We start from the raw sequence: 14,175 nt of genomic DNA, 5'->3' as shown, positions 1-14,175 counted from the left end.
CTCCTCTGTGTTTCACAGTAGGGGTGCTGTTTTTCTTCTCTGACAGATTCTCTTTTTATCATTGCATGAACACAGGACTTATGAAACTTGAAGTGACAAAAAACACTAATTTTGTTTCATCTGTTCCAGTGACATCCTCCCAGAAGCCTTGTCAACATGCATTTTAGCAAACTCCAGTTGGGTTTTTTATGTTTTTCTTTTAAATGTGAGGATTTTTCTTCCACAGAGCCCACTTTCCCTCAGAAAGCCACATACTGTGCAACCTTGAAGACTTTTAATTCACCACTCAAACCCTGCTTTAATCAGTCTGGTGGGTCAGTGTCTTGTAGCCTTTACCACAAGCATGCTTGTCAATTGTTTTCCTTTCCTCAGTCAGCAACTGTCTTTAATTTATCTTGTTAGGATAAAGCAGTATGACAATGAATGTTTTTCCCTATTTAAAAAGCACTTTTTGCCATTGAAGATAAGTGCAATAATACTTAAGGACAATTGGAATTATTAAGATTTTTCTTCAAGATCTCACTTATAGTAAATAGCAGCCAGTTGCTGCTAATCAAATACATTTGATTCATCAATCATCAGCAAGTGTGGCCACCTCTGCAAAAGCAGAAGTTTGGTGAGTTTGCTGGTCTGGAGCATTCAGGTATGTGTTAACACATCTCATAATCTTCCCAGGAGTTGATGTGTCAGCAAATTCACCCCAAGGTCAGACTGTGGTTGGAGAAATAGCAAAAAACCCAAGAGCTACATGTCAGACTCTACAGGCCTCAGTTAGCATGTTAAATGTTAGAATTCATGACAGAATGAATAAGTATGGACAGTTTTGAAGGCTCTTCTCTACCAAAAAACAATATGGAAGAATGGGTCTGAACAAGCCACTTTTTCTGGAAGAATATTCTTTGAAAATATGAGACCAAAGTAGAAGTAGAATCATGATTCTGGCTGGTAATGGTTGAAAAACTGTAAATAATATTAATAATAATAATTTTTGTAGAGAACAAACAAATTCAGTTATGAAAATATTAATACATTACTGATTTGTGCATGAAATGTTTATATGCATGGTTTATGCATTAAGTTGTGCAGTGGTCCAATCAAAGCTCAGACCTCAACCTGACTAAAATGCAGTAGCAGGACTTTGAGATTGAGGTTTGCTGGCATTATTTAATTAAAAGTAATCTACTGAAACTAGCACTGTAAAGAAGGGTGGGCCAGAACTCTGTTCTCTGTCAACGTACGTACTAAAAAAATCTCAGCTATGGGCGTAAATATTGTAGTAGAAAGATGGCGAAGCCAAACACCTGCTAAGTGTCATTGGAAAGTGATTGCACATTAAAGTCACTCCGACACAATGTTTTAATTATTTATTTATTTATTTATTTTAGCAAAGACGGGAAGCACTATCTAACCACATGCTCTCAAAGTTTTTACAGCTCCGCGGGCTTTTCTCTTTTACTCAAGTAGGTTGAAGTTACATGAACATGATAAACTGATGGTTTGCCCAAACATCTGGCTTTTTTTTTTTAAAGTGATTCATTGGAGTGACTTTTGTGCACAAACTGACATTATTTCTTTTTTGAACATGCTGCGTCCTATGTTTTGGTGGTATTGTTGGTTGAAGTTAGCTCATGGCACATATGATATAAGTCCTCTGGAGTTCTTCCTATGAAGGTGCCAAGGAAGACCTAATAATATGCTAACTACCCAGTTAGGTACAATGAGTACTTGTTGATCTTATTAGATAAAGTTTGCTTATTTTGAACAATGACAGAACATTTAACCAAAGACATGAAGATGACTTTGCAAGTGCAAGTAAGTAGAATTAGCAGTTAACATCACTAGTTTTGAAGTATTCTCAAAGTAGGCTACTTGTAAATTAATTATTTTGCACACAAAGAGAGTGTCCTGCATAGTTCCAAAGGTATTGCATTTCAAAGTAGGCCTAAGCATGCTAAAAGATAATGGAAATCATTAAAAGTTTTTATCAAGTTAAAATTATTAGTTGCACCTCACCTTAACAAAAAGGCTCAAATATGTTTTAGTTTGAATTTGTTTCACTAGGAATTGCTTGAAACTGATGGTAAGGGTTGCTGACACCAGTGGTAGAAGGGTGGGTCATCCATACACCTGACAAACGTTTAACAAATATACTCTGTGTTAATGCCTTCTATGGATATATTATTATACAATGACGCAAGTGTTTGTGTTTTTTAGCAAGCACTGTCTTATAGTTCTTTTTTTGGTTTAGTTGTGATTAGCTTGTGTTAGACTACACAAAAGGAAATATCTGCAGCTTGTTTTTCATCATCAGTGTTCTTCACGCTTGATAGAACGATAGTTTGCCCAATAATCAGCAAGTTATGTTTTTGAAAGTGCCTGCCCTTTTTCAAACTGTTTCCAAGCAGGATTTCTGTGACCAGCCATCTGGTGTGTCAGACACAAAGAAGGAAGCATTTGGTTACATTTGTACATGTCCCAAAATTGCGTACACACAACATTATAAATGAATGAATCTGAATTTAACTGGGTAAAACTGGCAATTTACTGTGTTCCTGGTAAAAACATTTTTACATATAAATCTCTTACATATAAATATTTCTACAGGACGCGAGCGGCTTTCTAGCTTTGAGTGCTTCTGCTACAGAATTTATTTTTGTCAGAAAATATGCATTTTTCAACATATTTTGTTTCTAATTGAGCCTGAAGACAGTGAAAACAGCAGTTTCTGTTCAACCTACTCTCCATGCTCCCTGTGCACAATGAGCCACTGCTGAGGTTTTCTTAACACATTGTTGAGTAGTTTCTGTGGTTGGAGCAAAGGAAGTGGACCATAATGTAGTGCCGCTGATGCACCGCGAAGTCTATTAACTCATTCACCATAAAGTGCCTGCCTGACTCGAGACATCCATCAACCCTTTCTGCCAAGTGCGGGGAGAAAAGTCAAATCACGGAGGCTGTAAGAAGCTGACTTCAGGGCCGAAAGATCACACGCACTCTTTGTGAAACTAATTCCATATGGTTGAGTTTTAATGTCAGAAGTTTCTTTGTTGGTTTTTAAAGGTCACTGAAGCAAATTACTGAGAACCGTTGATTCAGTAATGAGGTGAACTTGAATCGTCACACTCGCTGCATTTGTTACTTCCATACCCTAAACACGCTCACACACAGATGGAAACACTGTATGCATGTACACACTAACATAGCCCAAGGTGTTGAACATGTTGAATTTTGCTGCTATTTTAGTCATTGAACATGATGGTCGCAGCTGTCGGTGGGCCCTCTGGACACATGCACACACAGCCACACATGCATAAGGTCTCAATCCCAAAGCAAGCACGGATCATCTGAGGGAAATCTATGAATTCCCAGGCATGCTTTTGCCCCTAGTTTGCGATCCAAGTTTGAAAAATTATTAAAATATTTTCGAAATGAGCGCTGTACTCTTTTTGTCTTCATTTTCTTTATTGTTTCACAGGCAGGGGGAATTACAGGGATGTGGTGGTAAAAGGTATCGATTCACAGTTTCATGGACTGGGCTTATGAAAGCAAGTCAAAGGAAGAGAAAAACAGTGACAACAAGACACTCTGATATCAAGTCCACTGATTTATTTCCATTTTCAGAGTAATTCGTTTTTCTCAATGGATTTACTAGATCTATTATATTAGCAGGGTAATATCATTGAATATGAGTTTGCAGAAATGAGATTACACAAACAAATCAGCTAAATATTAGTTTATCAGATCTCAAGACAAAACAGGATAAAATGCTTTCTGAAGAAACTGAAATAATGCCTTTCGAACCCATTAATTGATGACCGGACCTTTAAAAGAACATACAGTGTGCACAACAGCTCAACAAGAGGACATAGTAGGTGGGCGTGGGGGTTTGTTTACTAGCTAAAATAGCATCAGAGTACATGATACAAAAACTGTGCCTCATTCAACTGAGGGTTCTCTACAAAAATACATCTAATAACAGCTTTTTTTTCTTCTTTTCTAATGTACACAGTTTATCACAATAATACAGAAAACCTATGTTCATAGCGAACATATGGTTTCATACCCCGTGTGGTGCACGGCTACAAGGAGAGGACACCTTGCTGTGTCATCACACTAGCTATAATTCTCATGTTTTCTTGCACACACTGCTGCAAGAAGAGGAATAAGTTTTGAGGTTTGCTACTGTTCGTAAGCTGCATGTATGTCACCGCAGGCACCTATAGTGTCACTGCAGAGACATGTCTAACCTACCAAAGGTGAGGAGGCAGCATTTACTTAATGATGAGCTCTGGGAAAAACAGCAGAGCAGGCAAGGCAGGCAAAGACTGTTCCTATTAAGCTGTGTGTGTGCGCGCGCGTGTGTGTGTGTGTGTGTATGTGTGTGTCTGCGTGCGTTCAAGTTTCTGGGATCAATAAGACCAATATATTTTACAGAGCATGCCTTAAGATTTTAGTGAGAATAAGGATGCCAATCTGCCCACAAAAACTGATTCCTGTTGTTGAATTTTAATGCATATTTTTATTTGTTTTTATTTTGTCATAGACGCCTGCACCAGAATAATCCATATTCGCTGAGATGAATAGGTGCTGCCAGTGATGCCCCACAGCAATCGCAGCCAGATGTTCAGCTTCAGAGGAGCGAGAGAAAAACAATGTGTAAGTAGGTGTGGGCGTTTCTCCGCTCTTCCTTCCTCGTTACTCCTGCCATTCACGCCTCTGAAAGTCTGAGTGTCATGCAGTCGGGAGCGGCTCTCCGGATTTACGAAGAAGCGGCGCATTTTGTTATCTGAGACAAATTTCTCCTGCACTTCAGCCGAGATCATTTAAATGCGATAGATTTAAACAAAGAATAAGGGTAGAGCTACGCCTTTTCCGTATGTACTGTGTCGTATCCCTCTGCTTTAAAGGAAAAATCCACCCTGAGGCGTTGTTCAGATAGAAAAAGAAAGAACACTTTGAACATCCTGCGTTTGAGTGAAATGATGTGACTGCGCTTGGGTTATTTTGTCACACACCACAGAGTGGAAAATCACCTGTCAAAGTGCAACAAGCAACCAGTGAGTGACAACAGAGGGGTGAGAGTGTTAATTTAAAAAAATGGTTATTTTTTCATTACCTGTCAGTCAAATCCTCACATCTTTCTACGTTTCATCGCGGCTCTGTCTCATGGGGAAAACCCCTGTTGGAGTCAACTGTGTCCTGCGGCGTGCTAAATCACTCATTGTGTGCGTTTAGGCCTAAATGGGTGAGTCACTAAATGCAAAGTTAACCACCTCTTCGGGATGTTTGTAGTTCAGCTGCAGTGGAGTGAGACGGGAGAAAATCAACAGTCTAAAACGTCAAGCGTAAAGGTCAGACGCTGGAGCCAGTTCATCAGAAACAAAGAGCAAAGGCTTATTTCTGAACTTAACATTTTGTTCTGACGTTCAGCCGTCACAGCCTAAAGACACACTGCAGTACAGACTCACAATTTATGTTATACCATAGACGATAGTATATAAAAGATGGACGTGGTTTCGTGGTCTAAAAGGGGAAACGTTGGATTTTCTTAAAGCAGGTAGTATATGGTAAAACAACCCTAATCCTCACCTGATTTATGACCTCTGATTATTTTATTATCTCAATAGCTAGTTTCAAGCCTTACTGAATACAACATGTCGTTCGTTTAGTAACTTATGGTTGCATTTAGAGTCAAACAGTTCATAAACCAGGGTATGTTTTAAGGCCAGAGGTGGGCAATTTAACTTTCCAAGGGGCCACAAGAGACGTTGGGTCTGCTGGAGGGGTGCACCAATAGGCTTGTAAAGACTTAAATGAATATTGAAAAGAATTGAGTTCAACTTATTGGTGCAGCTTTCCACTGTGTCTCGTGTGGTCCCATGGGAAAATGCATAGCCCACTCCTGATTTAGCCAGTGCCAGAATATAAATAATAAAGTGTGACAAGGGGTATTTTACAACCATGCATGCATAGGACACAGAGAAATGGAGCTATAGTTGCAAAGTGCAGAAATATCTGTCTTTGATGGCGTGTTGTGGAAAACAGGAAAGTAATTTTTCCTACGTGCAGAAGTGGATTAATGAACTCGCTGCACAGAATTACAGTCGGGGTCACAGAGAGAGCGCAGAATGTGCTCAACACATTTCCATTTGTTTTGCGATTTTTGAGTGAGATCATGCTTTCAGTTACAAAATTGTAGGATTTAATGTAGCTGAGGGAGCGCACAGTTGCTACCTTATAATAGATATACAAAGTGCTGCCATGTGAGCATGTATTTCTTAGTATGAAGTCTTGGCAATGGCCAAAAACGCTTCAGTCAAGGTTTTAAGATTTTACAAAGCATTATGTGAAATCATTGTGGGTTTGTTCATCTATTATTTACAATCAATGGCTTTTGCTGTAATGGCAGCATTAGCAGTCCTATATTGATTCAGAAAATAGAAAATAATCATTAACATTTTACATTTTACTGTAAGTTGTGTTCGTGTTATCCACTGATTTTCCAGCTATTCACACCTCCCCCTTTTTTAAAATTTAGTACTGTAAGTTATAGGGTAATACAACGTAAAACAAAGACTATATTTTTGATACATTTATAAATTTACTTATAAACAAATAAATAAATTTAATCACTTTATTGCTATGTAGGATTTAGGACATGGCTTTTCTGTAATTTCAGATGTCAATGTAAACTCTAGACAAATTCATCTGCAAGGTTGCTCTTAAGTGTTTCTTGTGTTTCTTTCCCACACGACTGGGTCAAACTTGTCTGATGCTTGGTTCCGAGATACCTGTTGTTAAGCTTTGATTGGTGTACATACAGACTGCTCTGCGACCTGCAGTTATCCCTAACACTCATCTCTAAATACAGGGAAACCAACATCTTTCTCTGCTGCTTTAAAATCTCATTGAGCCAAGGTTTTCAAAGGGCGACCCACAGGCCAGTGGCAGTCCTTGGTGACATTAGGTAACAACAAGTCAATTCTAGGTAATAACAAATCAGCTTAGAATTACCATCAGGAAATCTGCTCATCCTTGAGCAAACGCAGATGTGTTTGCTGCATCATGTGCTGGCTCCCTAAATTGGCACTTTTAAAACCTCTCTCAAAGAAGGTTTTTTTTTCTCTTTGCACTTCCTGAAAATCATTATTCATCTGTTTTATTGCTGTACTGGACAGTAAAATGAAAACATAATTTTGAAAGATAGGAGAAAGAAAGACAATTTTGTTACACAGAGTCTCTTAAGAGACCTTTTTTTTGGCTCATGCTGCATTCACATCGTGTTGGACCCTGAAAATTTCCTGTTATTCTGACTAGATAGTGTTCACATTATCTCGGCCTACTTATGCTTTCACGCCCTGAACATATTATCTGTCTATTACTATGCCAGTCTTGTAGTATTCTACCATTTTAGCATATATTAACTCTGCTGGACCCACAATGGGCAAATTTACTGTTAAAGCAGACTAAAGAGATATCATCTTTTTTAATTCCATACATTTTCTTCCTTGTCTTACTCTGATTCCTACATTACCCACAGTGCCGAGTGACTGCAGATGGTGCACTTCAAGGTTTGGGTATGTTATGCTAGCATTGGATCCTTTAGCTCCAAGCCTACAGCTTTAGGCAGCGATGAGGAATGGGCTACATGTGCCTGCTGCTAAGCTCAGTTCTTTCCAAACTCCACACCCCCAGATTTTATTCAGTTTCAAACTTTAGTCCCAGCCAGTTGACTCAAGGGCAACTCCACAAGACCTGTAAACAGTCTTTGATGTGTAGAATTTGTGGAGTTCTCCTTTAATTTTGCGCTTTATTTAGCTCCAAGTTAAAGAGGATTTGCTGCCATTAGTTCTATACAAATATCTGAGATTCTGTCTAGAATATCTACGATTTTTCAAGTTTGTTTCATTATGGTGTGGATGTGTTTTTCCTGTCTGTTAAATGGTGGATGCTTATACAGTACTAAACAGGGTCCTTTGAACAGTGAATCACACAGAGCTACTCCAGTATAGTTTAAGAATAAAAACATGTAGGTTTAAACTAAGTGAATGTGGCAACAGACTCATATTTTGTTAGTGAAATCTAACCAGAAAATACCCTTTCGTATTTGTTAAACGATGAAGCTTTCTAGTTATGCAAAACAGCAAAGTAGCAAAAAATTGCGTGTTTAATGTTTTTAGAACTTTGGGTTTCTTTTGAACCCATTCTGGGAAAAACAACTTCCTGTTGTCCTGTGCAAATCTTGAATGCCATCAGCTCTTGATGGCCAGCAACCCGGAACATACAAATTAATTTAAAGAAAAATTCCCGCACATCTACGATGACAGACTGAAGAAATCTGAGCATGCGAGGGTGAATTCATCCTTTAAAGTCACAACATTTTCTAACGTGCCTCATGAGCAAATCGCCAGCTTAAAATGCAAAACAGCAGCTCTGACTGATTTCTGCTGAGGGAAACGAGCCCAGCTGTGTATCCCTACCACGATCCCGCTGGCTGCACACCTGAGGCTCATTTCAAGTGGGATTGCAGTTGATGAAGATAATTAGCCATCTTTATTGTTTTTCAGATGTGTGAATCAGTGCTTGAGTGTTTGGACGCGGTGATGAAGTTTTCCAGAGGATTTGACTTTAAGAAGGATCAGTTTTGTGTTTTTACTCAAGAGTTCCTGAAATTCCTCACATTTCAGCTACAGTAAAAGTATGCAAGCGATGACACCCAAAGCTGTTTGCACCCACCTGACAAGTAATTTTTTGTATCACAAATGTGAACATGTACCACTCTCAATTCTTTCTTTTTGTTCCTCTTTTTCAGAACAATAACTGCAAGGGCAAAACTGCTGGATGTGGAGTGGGGTACAGAGATGGGTGGTGGCTCTGCACAGGGTGAAATGCTGCTGCTAAGGGATATGGACCAGGGGCATCCAGGAGAGGGATGGGAGAAGATGCATAGAAAGTGGGAGTAAGAGCGGGAGGAGGAGGTAGTGGTGGTGGAGGTGGTGGTGGAGGGATGGGAGATAAATGTGGGGAGAAAGAGGGAATAAGATGAGGGTAGGAAGGAACGGGGAGGTGTGGTGCGGGTGGGAGGAGGGAAAGGTGATGTTGGATGATGGTGTGATGGAAGGAGATAGAGGAAGAGGAGGATGATGAAAAGGATGGCTGGAGCAGGAGAGGAGGATGGAGGTGGATGCACGATGGAGGGAGGCGATGAGGAAAGCGGGGCATCTTCTCTGGGAAGAGAGGTTCAAAATCTATCTCCCTCTCCTTACTTCTTTCCTCCCTTTCCTTCTCCTTCCTCCTCACCCATTCCTTCTCCCACTCTTCGTGCCTCTCCTTCAACTTTTTCCTCTCCATCTGTTTCTCCTCCTCCTTCTTTCTCTCCTTCTCCACACCGCTTTCATCCTCCATCTGCTCCCTCACGGGTGCAACTTCTTCATTCACAGCATTAGCACAGTGATTACAATCAGTGACATGATTACCGTTAAAATCGTCACACTGACCACCGTCAATATCATCGGCTCCACCTCCAACACTTTGCTGAATCCCTACGCCGCTTTTGTAATCAATCACTGAATCAGAGAGGCTGTTTTTGTGTCGAATGTGGCACTGAGATTTGGCTTTCTCCTCCTCGCTGTGGTCACTTTTGTTATTTTTCTGGCTGTAATCGCAGTTATGACTAAATGCGTCATTGGCTTTGGAGTCATTAGACTCTATTTCATTCACTGTGTTTTTACATTGACAGTGGTCAGTGTGTCTGTTATTAGTGCTACAGGCAAAATAATCTTCAGAAAAGCCATCCACAGGTGTGTCTGCAGTTTTCTCACTGGCTTTTTTAGCCACGTGACCATGACAAAGACTTTTGTCTTTCTCAAAAGTAGCACTAGAGATGGCAGAACTGTCACGCTTATTTTGCATGGTGCCCTTTCCATCATCCTGACTGTGGTCATTGGGTTTGTTATTGGTATGACAGTCACTAAAAGGTTTCTCCGGTGAACACTTCACCTTTTCCTCGCCTCCAGAGGGACCGACGTTAAACTGGCTGTAGTCATTAGCGTCTGCATTGCTGAATTTGCTGTCATCAGAGCTGCAGTAGTTATCGAGTTTGTCAGCGGTGTTACCCTCCCTGGTATTTGAACACAGAGAGTGTTTTGTCCTGCAGAGCAAATGGCAGTCAACAGTTTTGTCCTCTGAAGTGTTGCAGGTGTCCTTGCTATTGAGTTCAAGCGCCTCGTTACCATCCTGAATGCAACAGGCCTCGCCCTCGTTTAAATCCGAAGTCATATCAGTGCAAGCTCCGTCTTGCCTTAAAACACTAGCGACTCTCCTCGCCTGTCTCCTTCCCCTTTTCCGTTTCTTCCTCGGCGTTGCCCCAGCCTCCGGCGATCCGCTCTTCCTCTTGCTGGCTGTTGCTGCTCTCTTCGACATCCCTTCCTCTGAAAGCGCATCGGCAGGGAGGGTCATGTCTACACAGGCCGGCCTCAGTCTGGGCTCTGTTTCTGTCTGTTGGGCAGAGCAGCATGTGGTCGGGCTTGACACAAGATTGCTGTGTCCTGCAGGTATTGTTTGTCTTTGACTGCACGCTGTTTCTCTAAAAGGAGCAGGGACAAGGCTAATCGTTGGTTTGCATGCTGTTTCTCTGTGAGGTTTAGGAACAAGACAAATTTCTGCCTGGCTTGCAGTGTCACAACAGGAAAAAGGAAGACAGCTAATCGCTGGGTTACATGCGTTTTCTTCAGCTTTCGGAGCAGCGCTTATCTCTCCCTTACTCAGATTCCTTTGCTCCTCATCTCCCTGTCTGTCCTCCTTCCCTGCTTGTGTATTTTTGTGTATCACCCCCATCTCTCTGTCATTCTGAGCAGGGTCGGGTGTAATTGCAGGACAGCATGGCATCTCTATAACAGACCCTGGGACGAGGCTAATCACTGAGTTACATGCTGCATCCCTGCAGAGGAGCTTTCTGAGCCCCTGGCCCCACCCGGAGGCTGATTGCTGAGATTGATGCTGGCTGGCCTCCCTTTTCACCTGCAGACACAGCTGGTTACACCGATTACACCGATTCACAGGAAGATTACTTAATAGCTCCCCTCTCTTCTCGTCATTTCTACCTGCCCTCTCTTGCTCTGTCTGATCTCGTCTTATCCTTCTCTCTTCTCCCCTCATCCTCTTTTTTATCCCTCCCACCAGCCGATGTGCTGCAAGATTACTTAATAGCTCTTTTTCTCTCTTCTCCTCTTTTACGGTGCCCTCTCTTTGCAGCCTGTCTTCTCCTTTTCCTTCAAACATCTGATTCACACAAAGACTGCTTATTATCCTTTTTCCCCTTTCTGACTCTTTTCTGTCTGTTTCCTCTCCTCTTTTCTTTCTCCCCCTTTTTCTCATTCCTCTCCTTACCCCACCCCTCCTCTTCCTCCTCCTCCTCCTCCCTGATTTTTGAAGGCCTAGCGTCGGAGCATGGTGGCCTTCTGCAGAAATGGGAACAAATTTTAAAGCGCTTTCATCATGGCAGCTGGAGCGATCCGGAACTGCGTCGCTACCGCTACAATGGGCTACAAGTTCCATAGGATTTCCTGCCTGTCCTCCTTCATCCTCTTCTTCCCTTTCATCTATCTTCACCTCCTTTCCTCCCTTCATATCCTTCTGCCTCTGTTGGCAGTCAGGTTGTTTGATCACAGATGGCTTTATTCTCTCACCCCCTTCCTCCAGCCCTCCTTTCTTTTTTTCACCCCCTTCCTTGGCCCTGTTATGCGCTCTGAAGTCATAAAGTAGAGGATTGACACTGTAGGAAATGGAGGGCGAAGTTTTGGTGTAGCTGACCATCTCCGTTGGCCACAGAAGAACCCTGCTACCATCTCGGCTCAGGACACGACAAAACGGCTCTTTGGGACGACTTGGAGGCAAAGAAGCCGACTCTTTTGATGGAGCGGAGTTTGACTGGGGAGATTGGGGATTGGGGAGAGGAGTTTGCTTGGGCTGTGCTTGAGCTGACGTGGTTTCAACACATGAAATTGATTTTTTAGGCTCATTTGTTGTAGGACAAGCCAGATCTTTTACTTCTTGGGGTTGGGTTAAATCTGTCTGATTTTCCACAGCATCATGGATTTCAACTTTGCTGCTTCCGCATTCTGAATCTGTGCTTACACTTTCAGAAATATGTCCTGAAATGCCACTGTTTAAATAAAAATGAGCTCTAGTCCCACTTTCACTGCTGACTTGGGCTCCAGTCCCATCGTCCTTACATAAGGAGAGCTGGGCTCCATTCCCATTGATAATTGAGTCCTCTACTCTGATCACATTGCGATTACATAAAGAAACCTGGGCTCCAGTCCCAGAGAGTCCCACAGTTCTTTTCTCAGTAGACATAATGGCTCCAGCCTCAACGGGTCGAGTTTCAGTTTTACTCTCCTCACTGCACTGGTTTCCAGTATTCCAGTGATTTACACCAACAGCAACCATGTCTGCGGATGATTTGAGCTGCTGATCGGTGACTTTCTCCCCCAGATTTGTTTTCCTGTCATGCACTGCCGCACCTTCTTGCTTCCCTGACAAGCCAGAGCCCTGCCCTGCTTGGATAAATACGGCAGCTGATTGGTGTAAGAGGACACAGCTCCTTTTGGGGAGCGAGAAAGAGACAGGGCGGACTCTGCTCAGGATAGACTGGACGTCAGAGGCTCTGCATACTTCCCTGCTGCTGTTGATGCTGATATTGGTGGTATTAGTAATGGAGGGGGTGGTGGAGTTCTTGCTGATGCTGGTCACTGTGGTTTTGTTGAAAATGGAGCCATTATGGGTGGCGCCAGAGGCTGTTGTTGGGATGTTATTGGGAGTAATGGGATGGCTTAAATAATCATGAGCCCAAGGGATCTTGTTAAAGTGGCTGTTTTCTGTAGAGCTGTTGGTATCACTGTTTGTCAGGGTGGTGCTGATGCTGGGTGTAATGGTTGGCAGTTGACTGTAATCCAGATGGGTCTTGTCAAGCACGCAGGAGTCAGAAGCAGCAGTAGTTGTGGTGCTGTTGGCGTCTGTTTGCTCATAGGTCCACTGTGTTTTGCTCAGGAGTGCGGTTTCCAGAGGAAGGAAGGGCTGTATCCGGGGGATCTGAGACTCTAGATGGAGAGGGGAACAGAAAGGATTATAGCAGCTGACACTGGTTACATTTACATGTAGAACATAACAGGATTATGTGTCAAACCTAACTATAAAGAAAAGAGTAGGAAGGGATACAAAATACCCTTCCTACAAAGAATACCATTCATTTTTAAGGCTTCCTATACAGTAATCTCCTTAGGCTTTTTTGAGCATTTTGGTACCGCACCATTACTCTTTTGTTGCTTTCAGCACGTCTAAATATGATTTATGGATGTAGGATGGACTTAGGAAAAAATAAGCGCAGATTTGAATGTGTCTCACTTAGAAATGGCAAAAAATAAGACTTGTGTAATATGTGTAATATCCATCTTTTTACAGCCATTATGGGGCTCACCGTGCTGTCAGACATTCGTCTGTCTATACGTCAGTTTGGTGAGAGATTTAGAGAAATTGTTTGTTGAGTGAAGGTTTTAAGATGAATCATAACTTTAAAAGTGATCTATAATATGCTACATCAGAAACCTTGTTTGTAAACTGCTTGAATTTTAGAAGGGGAATTATGAGTCTTCCTACTCTAAAAGTGAAATGCATTTAGGACTTCAACTCCACTTAAATTCAACCCTTCTTGAACTTTTGCACTGATTTCAAATTTAAAATGAGAAGAGGAAACATATTGAACGCGTTGCTGTTGCTTACTTTTGATCTTATTGAGTTATTCTCACAGCATTTCTATTGAGACATTCACATACACTGTGAATGTGTTGGACAAAATACTGTAATCTCAAGTACAGTATAATAAAATAATAATAACTTATCTCAAGTGCAGTTTTCTCCCTCTTAACTAAAGGAGAAGTAAAGTAAAAAGTAGTAAAAACTCTATAATAGTAAGCAACTTGACCCAGAAGCATCCTTTAGTTATGCTGCTATAGGGAGGTTGCTGGGGATTTCCCATGATGCACTGACTACTTCTTCTCCAGGCCCTGCTACCACAGCATGTCATTAACTCTTGTATTTTTCTTTCCCAGAGTTTGACTGATGTTTTTGTTGTTCATGGACTCTCTATGAGGAGCTACAATCTTTTCTGTCTTCTAT

General features: G+C 41.7%; 1 protein-coding gene across 1 annotated transcript in view; it reads right to left on the bottom strand.

The window, feature by feature from the left end:
* Positions 1 to 3,591: 3,591 nt before the first annotated feature.
* The window catches only part of LOC146560744 (uncharacterized), an 86,548-nt gene continuing 75,964 nt past the window's right edge, over positions 3,592 to 14,175 (bottom strand). The window contains exon 5 of the mRNA XM_085296172.1: positions 3,592 to 13,100. Coding sequence (XP_085152298.1) covers positions 8,809 to 13,100 — 4,292 coding nt within the window. The 3' untranslated portion in view covers positions 3,592 to 8,808. The remainder of the gene's footprint in view (positions 13,101 to 14,175) is intronic.

Source organism: Mchenga conophoros, linkage group LG13 (assembly GCF_057382185.1).
Source record: "Mchenga conophoros isolate Kocher_MC1m ecotype Shallow Benthic linkage group LG13, M_conophoros_male_GT1.1, whole genome shotgun sequence".
NCBI classification, from domain to species: Eukaryota; Metazoa; Chordata; class Actinopteri; order Cichliformes; family Cichlidae; genus Mchenga; species Mchenga conophoros.
This window is presented reverse-complemented; position numbering and strand designations above follow the sequence as displayed.